General features: G+C 48.2%; 1 protein-coding gene across 1 annotated transcript; it reads right to left on the reverse strand.

Moving 5' to 3' along the window:
- Positions 1 to 1,174: 1,174 nt before the first annotated feature.
- On the reverse strand, positions 1,175 to 8,975 carry VIM (vimentin). Its single transcript, XM_007118496.2, has 9 exons — positions 8,185 to 8,975; positions 7,501 to 7,561; positions 4,991 to 5,086; positions 4,740 to 4,901; positions 4,100 to 4,225; positions 3,503 to 3,723; positions 3,020 to 3,063; positions 2,395 to 2,480; positions 1,175 to 1,536 (listed from the first exon to the last, which is right to left on the reverse strand). Exons 1-9 carry the CDS (start codon positions 8,745 to 8,747, stop codon positions 1,495 to 1,497), a joined length of 1,401 nt encoding a protein of 466 aa, XP_007118558.1. The 5' UTR covers positions 8,748 to 8,975; the 3' UTR covers positions 1,175 to 1,494.
- Between the last annotated feature and the right edge of the window lie 2,094 nt (positions 8,976 to 11,069).

Genomic DNA, 11,069 nt, shown 5'->3' on the forward strand with positions numbered 1-11,069 from the left:
CATCTTACTTTCCCCTGAGCAACTCTACCGAGAGGTAGATGCAAACACTTAAAAATTACAAGGAGGTACTTCCCTGGTGGTCCAGTGGTTAAGACTCCACGCTTCCACTGCAGGGGGCTCAGGTTCGATCCCTGGTCAGGGAACTAAGATCCCGGGTGCTGCGCGGCTCCCCCCGCAAAAAAACACAAAAAACAAGGAATGCCTACCACATCATTCCTGGAAGAGAGGGAATCCTAGTAATAGGGGAAATTGGGACTTAAGTCTAGGAACTTCTTACTCAAAGGAAATTTCCCTCCAGAACATACATTGGGCCATTACAACTCTATCGCTTCCAGGCAATACCCTCCCTCTTTCATTTATTTGACGTTATCCCTCCTCCTAAACTCTGCTCACATTGTGTGACCTATAGGAAGGTTTTCATGACCACAGCACTTCATTCTCATTGCTCCAGGTTTTGAAAGCTGATCAGAGACTAGCATCATTTTACCACGACTCACCTGTGTTAATTTCACCTCCCCATGAAGAGGTAAGGATTTTCCTTTATTTTGTGTCTAACATCACTCCCCCAAAGCACAAGTCTTTAAAAATATCTGTAGGTGGATATACAGATTTAGATATCACATGTAGGTATAGATATACACACAGAAAAGCAGGGTAGCTTCCCATGTTGGAACTAAATGAACTTGTCCCATTTCTCTGCATCTTGCTAATGGAAGGTGCAGCCGTTATATCCTGGATGTAGCCCTACACTTGAACCCCCGTAGTGGAGTCTGTGCCACGTATATGCTGCACATACTAAAACGCAGTTTTCATTTTAGTCAAAGTTTTTTTTAATTTTAGGAGGTCTATTTGTTAGAACTGAAATCACACACGGACATGGACCCAGCTGGATTCATTTTATGAAAAGCTCGATCATCATTTCGTCTACAAATTATTTTATTATATAACATCTATGTATGAATTTTAAAAATAACTTAATTGAAAAGAAGCGAGGTCTATCTAAAATGACCAAATTAAGAGCTACGCTTCAAGCATAAAGTTGAATTTCTCAAAGTTAACCTAACCTTGATTTTGTGGGGATGTGACCAGTAAGACCAAAAACTATTTAACCAAAACATACATTGTCATAAAATTTAGAGAATTGTTTGGATATAAAATAAGCAAGACACCAAAAGAGTTTTCCAAAGATTTATTGAAGCAGAAACAAGTTGGTCAGATACTTGATGGAAAAAAGCAGTTTTAATGGTATTCAAAAATACTTTTTAAAAAGTATTCTAGCACAAGGCGTCTTCGGTAAACTAGATTATGTTGTAAACTTTTTGCTAAATCTTTTACGAGTGTTGGTTCTCAAGAACTAGAGCTTATTCCTATTTCAAATCTATCTTGCACTCCTGAAAAAACTGCAGAAAGGCACTTGAAAGCTGTTTCTTTAAGATACGGATTTCTTTTTTATTCTCACTGGTAGTATTTTGCCGCATGGAGTATGTGCAGTTTTTATTCCAGATCATCGTGATGCTGGGAAGTTTCGTTGATAACCTGTTAAGAAAAACAGAACTCACATCAAATATAATACTACATACTAATGATTAAATGACCCCATAAAGCATGTCAAAGAAAAATCCTAGGAAAGGCATATAATTTATTGGGAAAGTTGGAAGATTACGTTGGTTCTGCGTCACCAAGGGTCACAGTGAGCAGTAGGGACAGATACATATGTAAGACGGGCTTCACCTGTAGGCAAAATATGTATCTGATGGAACGTTAGGACTTAAAAAAGTAAACTTAAAAAATACTGTGTTTATGAAGAAGAATGCTGTAATAATCATAGGCAGCAAAGTTTAAAAGCAACTAAAACATATTAAAACGTACAGCAAGTACATTTTATGTGCAAGGGAAGATTACATGAAGATTACGATACATTTTGACCATTTCTTTCCTGGCATAGAGAGGTAATGAGAAACTACTTGATCATATGGCATGTCCTTGTATTACATCATGACAGGGTCTAGGAGTGTCCAGGGAAGGCCATTATGTCCAGGATCAAAACATTCCTGCTACTGAGGCAGTCTAATGAAACTAGTTTAGGAAGTAACTTAAGGAGGCGGTATACTCCTGTTTCAAATCAAGCACCAAAGGAAATCACTAATTTTCAGCACCAAAGGAGATCACTAATTTTAGACAAAGGCAGACTGCTCTCCCTCCTTCACATCTAGGAGCCAAATAATTAGATGGCTGTGTGTAGTGCTGGAAGAAGAGACCTATTCTCTTTTTAGGAGTCATGAGTGAAACGGAAACCTCCCAAATTAGCTAGCTGTATCTGAGCCAGACTTATTGATCTAGAAGTTTACCAATGCCTGTCTGAAATTACTCCCATTTTGATTTAAAGATACCAACCTGTCCATCTCTGGTTTCAACCGTCTTAATCAGAAGTGTCCTTTTTGAATGGGTGTCCACCAGAGGGAGTGAATCCAGATTGGTTTCTGAATAAAGAAAACAGGTCCAAAATGAGTAAAAATGAAATTTTTAAAAAGACAAGAGATGCTTTTGTCCAAAGAATTAGGATTTTTTGTTCATGATTGTTTAAAGCACTATTCCCAAAATAATTCTAAAGACTATCACCTGTTTTAAAACCCAGAGGCTAACAACACTGCAGCATCAGGATGAGATGGACTACTTCAGTGTATCCTCCAACAGGAGGGGAAAAAAATGGAATTTCACTTTAACTGGACGTAGAAAATGTAAGACAGTACTTGTTTGAAAATTATGCCTATCTTAGAGAATTTTCTCTTGTATGGCATTTTTCAAGTATCATTTTTCAAATGAGTGCTTTATAAACAGAATGGTTACAAGCTGCTAAAATTTTTCATAGGGACTTCCCTGGCGGTCCAGTGGTTAGGACTCCACACTTCCACTGCAGGGGGCCCGGGTCTGATCCCTGGTGGGGGAGCTAAGATCCCACACGCCGCGCGGTGCAGCCGAAAAAATAAAATATTTCATAAAGGACGATCAAAACACTTACCCCTCAGGTTCAGGGAAGAAAAGTTTGGAAGAGGCAGAGCAATCCTAGAAAGAGACGAAGAAAAACAGTGAACTTCTTGGAGAACAACAAGGAATACATTTATACACTTCTTATTTTCATCAAATAAGAAGATTTACAATCCATAGATGAGGGATTTGCTTCAGAAGCATTTACCTATGATCGGTCTCATTAGTACATTTAAATATTTTACTCCAAGCGGCTGGAGGTGTGACAGAGTGACTCTTGGTTTTCACAGAATCAATCGTAGGTTGAAATCCCAGCTCAGGTATTGATTAACTGACTAGGACAAGGAACTCCAATCTCCAGATCTGAACTGAAGGTTCCTCATCTGTTAACAAGCGGTAAATAGCTACCACGAAGAAGGGCTCTGAGGAGGAAATGAGATGATGCATGGAAAGCAAGGGGCATAATACCTCACACAGGGCAGCCTGGCATTCGCTCCCACGAGCCCCCGTTCCCTACCTGCTCTCCTCTCCTTCCAGCAGCTTCCTGTAGGTGGCAATCTCGATGTCGAGAGCCATCTTAACGTTCAGCAGATCCTGGTATTCACGCAGGTGACGAGCCATCTCTTCCTTCATGTTCTGAATCTCGTCCTGCAGGCGGCCAATAGTGTCTTGGTAGTTAGCAGCTTCCACGGCGAAGTTCTCTTCCATTTCACGCATCTGGCGTTCCAGAGACTCGTTCTGCAGGAGAGATGAGAAAGGCCGCCGGTGTTATTTCCCAGAAACAAACGAATCCCCCCCCCCGCAACTATCCCCCCAACCATTTCCAGACCATTTGCAATCATTTCCCCTAGCAGCAAATGCGGAACGCTCCCATTTTCAGCGGAAAATACAAGTACCAAGTCCCCTTCCTAGTGGAAGCAATAATATAGGTAAACTAAAACCTTGGGATCTCCAAGTTCTTTTTGAATCTGTCTTGACGACTCATTGTCTTTGGACTAAAATGGAAAGTTTTCTCCCTTTGAACAAAGTTTTCTTCCGCTAGCACCCTGAGCTTGGCCACCTGAAACGGGTCCAAGCTGGTGACCGGCCCTCTCTTCTGCGCTGTGATACTCACGGTCCCTTTGAGGGCATCCACCTCGCAGGTGAGGGACTGCACCTGCCGACGGTACTCGTTCGACTCCTGCTTGGCCTGGCGCAGGGCATCGTTGTTGCGGTTAGCGGCCTCGGAGAGGTCAGCGAACTGAAAGGGAGGAAGCAGAAACCCGGGTCACCCACGTGCCTCGTCCACAAGTCCTCTGAGGTTCTACCTGGCCTGGATAACGGGAGGCGGCTTAAAGATGGCAAACAGACAAATACGTAAATAAGGCACGATACCGACCAACTTTTACACTCAAAGCTCAAATCGCAACGTGTTCCAGGATACGCCTGATTTGTTTTGAAAACCAAAGGAGATGAGGTGGAAGGCCAATGTTGAGATTTCCAAGTAGAAATTCCCTCGTTTTCAAAGGGTGGAGGGTCAAGGGCAAGGGGGTAACCTGGAAGTAGGGTGACAGCGGGGCAGTGGCAAGGGCGTCTGCTGTTCTAACGGAGGGGGTGTGAGTCGTGGGGAGGACGCAGCAAGAGATAAAACTCGCGCAGGAGGAAAAGCCAGCTAAGCTTGGCAGCGAAAAGGTACTTAGGAATCGCAGACAGGTACAGCGTTTTCAGAAAAGAATGCTTTTCTTGCATTCTGGCCACACGTGCTCGTTTCGCACCTTGGACTTGTACCATTCCTCAGCCTCCTGGAGGTTCTTGGCGGCCACGCTCTCGTACTGCTGGCGGACGTCACGCAGGGCAGCCGTGAGGTCGGGCTTGGAAACATCCATATCGATCTGGACGTGCTGCTCTTGAATCTGGGCCTGCAGCTCCTGGATTTCCTGAGGAAAGAAAAGACAGAAGGTCAGCCGTGCCAAGAACGGGGGGGCAGCTTCACCCACAGAGGTTCACGAACTGTGACTCCTCTTACCTCATCATGTAGTTTCTTCAAAAAGGCAATCTCTTCTTGCAAAGATTCCACTTTACGCTCCAGGTCCAGACGTGCCAACGAAGCATTGTCAACATCCTGTTTCGAAAAGAGAAAAGACGGCACGAAGGAGGATGCTAAGGTCTGTGGCCTATCCCGTGTATTCATTTCAAGTGAACTATGTGAACTTATGTCTCTTTATTATAAAGAAGGGCATTGACAAATTTTATAACCTTCGAATAAGTTTGTAAATCACCCAGTGCTACAACGTACTCTGTTTTCTCTTCTTCATTAACAAATTTGAATTGTGGCCTCCTTAGTTGTACTCAAGGTGACCAGGAGACAATTTTAAAATAAATAAATAAGGGTATGCCAACCTGACAGGCTGCAGTCAGTCAATTATTATTGAATCCACATTGTATCAGTGAAGTTTCTATTACTTTTTTAAATCTAGGAAATCAATGCCACAGCATTCTGGGGGGTTAACATCATGGAATAGTAGGATAAGGGGAGTTGGCCAGGTTTCACAACTTGGTGTGTACATGAGAACGTGCAGAACAGACACTGGTGCTCCAGAAGTTTCGGCAGATAGTACATAAGCTCTTTCCCCCCCCCACCTCTACTCAAATCTTTTGAAATTTATCCTTGGGATCCCAAGCAAGTCATCTGGCATTCAAGTTACAAGGCTAGATTTATACTCCAATTCAGGACGTACCCTGGCAAAAACGTAGTTCAGGCAAATAAGGAACAAGAAGTGTAACCCTGAACTGTATTTGCTTTGCTTTCTCTGGTAGATTTTTCTCCTGGAACTCCCCTATCTCATCACACAAGGGTGTGTCCACATCTTTTTCACTTAGCACTGTGTCAGTTTGGTTCCTTAGCTTGTTTCAGAATGACTGATCAAAATGCATACGGTGTTAACCGTATGTAAAATTTTTGCTGCTCTGGTCTCCTTCTCTGTTTCCACTATCTGTAAACTGCTACATCCCAAAGATTTAATTTCCCCTTAAGGGAATGTCATGAGGATTTTTATATCTCTTATCTTGTAAGCAATTATATTTGGAGTACAGTTTATATAGCCTTACAGTCTTAAAATATTGACATGCTTCTATCACCTTCATGGAGAAATGAGTGAGGAATAAGTGATAAAAAAAAGATCAGCCTTGGGGAAAAAATTTCATTTTTGCTTGCTGTTAAACCCTACAAAAGATATACAAGATGATTTGCTACTCTCTATAAAAAAGTTCAATGTGTCATTCTACTTCTTCGAAGAGAATATGAGGGGTTTTACCTCATCCCTAAATAGGGACAATTTATACTAATATTGTTTTATATGAGGTTACTACTGGGGGTAGAAAACATTTAGACATGATGATCAGAAATGCTCCATAACTAAAATAAACTACTCATTGCTGTGTTTAATTTGGTAAATGTATTTCTGCTTCAAAATGTTATTCTAGACTGTTCGTCTGAAGGAGCTTTTACAGCCGTCCCAGTAAGTGCTCAGGAGAATGCAACTATGCTGGCGACTCTTCCTGCTTTGGGATTCCAATTTTAAGTTAAACATCATTTAAGGCCATCTATCTTTGGAGCAAGAAAACCTTTTACTTAAAACCCCATTCTTCATTTTCAGGTTTATGCTTTATGGAGAGAACAGGCTAAAGAATACAAAGTTTCAAAGAAGAAAGGCCTTTCCACATGTGAGGTATGACTGTAGATTTAAGAACTCTTCACATCACATACTTGGAGGCTGGGCAGATATTAGATAACGGATGTTAGCAAGTAACTTGGGCCCAATTAGAACGGTGCTTGCATCATTACACAGTCAGTAAGAATGCAGCCTGTTGCAAAGCGTCCTGGGAACACAGACTCCTATTCTTTCCGGCCAGAACGGCCCCACTTGCCAGGATGTCTGTATCTACATTCCATAGTGAAGCCTGTAGAAACCATTAATACCTTTCAGCCAAGGGGACAGATGGCTCCTTTCCACCCTTATTAAGTCACAAAATAGTTGTGCATAGGGATACTTCTATCTAACCTTAGGGCCACAGGAGAACTTGCAGCGACGAAAAGAAACTTGCTGGCTTAAGTCCAGTTAAACTAAGTTTCTTATCCTCCAATACATTTTACATTTGAAACTACAGGGCAGAACTGCGCTTCTAGTGGCCTTGTAAAAGATAGCCAACTTGACTTTGGCAAACCGCCATCTAAATCAAACTGTAGCTGTTCGAGATCAGAATATCAACGTGTTGCAAAAATGAAACGGAAAAAAAATCTTGAAACAAAGTAAAAAGTTAAAGACTTCTTTTATGTCCTAGAGAACGGTTTGATCTCTCAAGGGTTTTTGTCCGGAGCAGCTCCGAACTGTGGTCTTTCTGCCACTAGGGGGCTTGGAGCGCAGACGCGAAGTTTGGCACGATTTATCCTTGGGTTAAAGTAACTTTTAGAACTGCCCGTGGGGCGCGTGGGTAGGGGGCGTCCGGTGGCTGCGAGTGGGAACAGAATCTACAGACCTGTCTGAAAGACTGCAGGGTGCTCTCGGCTTCCTCCCTCTGAAGCATCTCCTCCTGCAACCTGAAACAGGCGCGCGTTAACCACAGGGGCACCGGGAAACCGCCAGGGGCGGGGCGACCACACCCAAACACCCCGCCGTGGCCGCCAGACCAGCGCTGCTGCGCCACCTCCGCGGGCAGCCAGCCACCGCGGCTTTTAGGGCTGCTGTCCTCGGCTCCTTTGAGCGGGGCCTTGGCCACCGCCTGGAAAGGCAATCACGGTCGCCACCACGACCTGCGAGACGACCGCCACCACCCCACCCCGGAGGAGACTCTGCAGTCCCTTTGTCTCGCTCCCTGCACGGCCCCGTGGCTGGCAGCCCGCCGTTGGGGGGGGGGGGCAGGGAACTTTCTCAAAGTCTGGGGAAATCGCACGCATCGTTTGCAAGGACCTTCGGGGACAGACAGAGCGGTAGTTTTAAGAAATCTGAAACTTGAGACGGGCGTTCTTGGGCAAATGAGTGGGGCTAGAGGGGAAACGCTAACTTTCAAGATCTGGCTTCAGGGCGGGGCTGCGCCGCAGCAGTCACAGCCCTGCTCCCCCGCTGTCTCCCGGGCAGCCGCCGCCCGGGCCACATCCCCAAGGGCGTGGCGGCTCCGCTTCCCCTCCTTCCCTCCCGCGGCCCCGCGTGGGCGCCTCCTTACTTCTCCCGGAGACGCATGATGTCCTCGGACAGGTTGTCGCGCTCCACTTCGACGCGGGCTTTGTCGTTGGTGAGCTGGTCCACCTGCCGGCGCAGCTCTCGCATCTCCTCCTCGTAGAGGTCCCCCAGGCGCGACTTGCCCTGGCCCTTGAGCTGCTCGAGCTCGGCCAGCAGGATCTTGTTCTGCTGCTCCAGGAAGCGCACCTTGTCGATGTAGTTGGCGAAGCGGTCGTTCAGCTCCTGCAGCTCCACCTTCTCGTTGGTGCGCGTGTTCTTGAACTCGGTGTTGATGGCGTCGGCCAGCGAGAAGTCCACCGAGTCCTGCAGCAGGCGCACGCCGGGCACGCTGCTCCGCAGGCGCACGGCCGCGGAGCGCGTGGCGTACACGCCGCCCGGGGACGAGGCGTAGAGGCTGCGGCTGGTGCCGGGGCGCAGCGCGCTGCCCAGGCTGTAGGTGCGGGTGGCCGTGGTCACGTAGCTCCGGCTGGAGCTCGGCCGGCTCGCGGTGCCGGGGCCGCCGAACATCCTGCGGTAGGAGGACGAGGACACGGACCTGCTGGACATGACTGCAGAGGGCGGCGGTGGGCCGGGCGGCTGCGGTGGCGCGGGCTGGCTCCGGGAGGAGAGGCGCGCGAGGGCGCGGTGGGTGTGAGCAAAGGGAGCGCTGCTGCGTCTCCGGCACGCGGACCCCGGAGCGAGAGTGGCAGAGACGGGACCCCGCCGAGGGCGCCGTTTTTATAAGCGGGTTAGGACGACGGGTCCCCTCCCACTACCATCCCGGAGGCAGAGTGCGCCAACCAATGGGGAAGGCCGGGCGGGGTTAGGGCGGGGGCGCCCTGGAGCCTTCCCCCGCCCCCGTCCTCCGCCCCGGGCTGGGTACAGCCTCGGTTACTTCTTGGCTGGGCTGGGACTTTCGGGGGCTTTCCTGATGGTGGCCGAGCTCTGGTCACCTCGGGGTGCTGAAAAAGGCGGGGTCGCTCAGTGGTGGGGCGACCCGCCCGGGACTGGGCCGGAGGGGGGTCCCGGGCACCGAGCCAGGGCGGCGCGCAGCAAAGGGGCTGGGCCCGCGGGGAGCGGGTGGGTGGGGAGACCCGCGGGCCAAGGAGCAGGAAGAGGGGGAGTGCGGGTGCCAGCGGATCGGAAGGCGTGGACAAAGAAACAAAGAGGGTCTGGGAGTGGAGCGCGAGGTGGGAGCGCGCACAGCCCGGGACGCAGGGCTCGAGCGCCCCGCGCAGCCCTGCGCACCGCCTGCTGCGGAAGGGGCATCGGTCGGGCCCCATCTCTCTTCGCCCTCTAGTCTTGGAGAGCCCTCTTCGGGGACCTGACGGGCTGGGTCCGGCTTTGGACGGCGGGAACTGCGAGGGAAGCCCGGGGGAGATGGGTGGGGTCGCTGAGTCACTGACGGCGAGTCACTGCGCCGGGCCGTCCCGCCGAGGTCGAGGGCTGCGAGCGGTTCAGGGAAACCGTTAGACGAGATGGACCCCAGTCTCCCCGGGCGCGCGCGCGCGCGCGGGCGGGCGCGCGCACTGTTTGTTGGAAGTTTTACGCAACTTCGAGCTGGGCCTGCGCTTTCTTGTGTGCAGTTCGCCTGCATGGAGACTAGAGCGCCCGTACATTCTTAAGAGCTCGCCAAAGCCTCATTTTGCTCCAATGTGCAGGCTTCTCTTTAGTAAGAAACTTCGGCCCGGGCTCTATAACCGCCAAACGCGGGTCTGCGGCATCACAAACGCACTCCAGGAAGGTTCTTCTTGCAAAGTTCCCTCCCACCCTTCCCTCCGGTCTCCTCTCGGCCTACCCCTGCCCCCATAAAAACCACACCCGGCTTTTAACGTGATCTGGAAGTTTTGGGTGAAAGAGGAAACTCGGCGTCCACAGTTGCAAAATCAAATTGATCACTGGTTTTTCTGCTGTAGCGGAAGTCATTAAAGGTATAATCTGCATCAGTTACAGAATTAATTAGGTATTACTTTAAATGCTTAATTCGATGAATGAAAGGCAATTTTATACCTCAAATGATAGAATGTTTGAGGGAAGAAGATTTCTGTGTTCCTTTTAGCTCAGCGATGGTACTCACTGCAGGATTCTGGTGACTTGTCTGGGAAATGTCACTGGTCCCTTGGCCTATTTTCCAGAAGAATTCTTGCAGTTGGTCTCGGAGTGAGGGAGATAAAACTGTCTACAGAGCCAAAAATTTTGGTCTGGGGCACCAAGGGAGTGTTCAGATTCTCACACCAAAACCTTCCAGGTAAATCACTCAACAGGGTTTTTGTTGTGATACTAGTAACATGCAGAACAGCGTGGTTACCCCCAAAGGGAGATGCAGAGAGCCAATCCAAGCCAGTCTTTTAGTGATATCTGTAGCAATTTAAAAATCAGAGGTTTGTGTTTTCTTTTGTATTTACAAGACCGAAGGAGTATTGAGAGGATTAGCCCCCAAACCACTGTAAAAATAAAAGCATCTTGATTCTATAGTGAATGGGGGTGGGAGGGTAGGGGGAAGTAAAAATTCTTCCGTTTTTGTTTTGTGTTTTGGAAGGCGGGTGCTGGAAGTTACCTGGCATTTAAGAAAAGTAGTTTAGAACCACATGAAGGGTTTCTTCCAGCTTCTTTGTACAAGCCTCTTTTAGGCGATATTTTGTTTACTGCATTTCAGTTAGTTCTGGCAAATGGGGCCGCCAAGGTCGAAAACTGCAGGACCCCTTGTGGTACAGCTCCCCTGCTGTGGATTTCCTTAATCCTCTCCTTCCCTGGGAGGCTGCGGGTCCCTCCCGAGCATTCCTGGGGCGTGGTGCCCTGGCAGACCAGCTTATGCTCCATGTTACCGTCTTGCTCTCAGAGCGCCCTTTATTCAAGCCACTGCTCAACAAATGTCACCATTGTGAGTTT

The sequence above is a fragment of the Physeter macrocephalus genome, chromosome 11 (genome assembly GCF_002837175.3).
Source record: "Physeter macrocephalus isolate SW-GA chromosome 11, ASM283717v5, whole genome shotgun sequence".
NCBI lineage: Eukaryota > Metazoa > Chordata > Mammalia > Artiodactyla > Physeteridae > Physeter > Physeter macrocephalus.

Excerpts from the sequence above, each read along its gene's own strand:
- VIM (XM_007118496.2), bottom strand. The coding sequence starts at position 8,747 with ATGTCCAGCAGGTCCGTGTCCTCGTCCTCCTACCGCAGGATGTTCGGC. Across the intron at positions 5,087-7,500 it reads CCCTGCAGTCTTTCAGACAG|GATGTTGACAATGCTTCGTT; the intron begins GTCTGTAGATTC and ends TTTTCGAAACAG. Across the intron at positions 4,902-4,990 it reads TGAAGAAACTACATGATGAG|GAAATCCAGGAGCTGCAGGC; the intron begins GTAAGAGGAGTC and ends TTCTTTCCTCAG.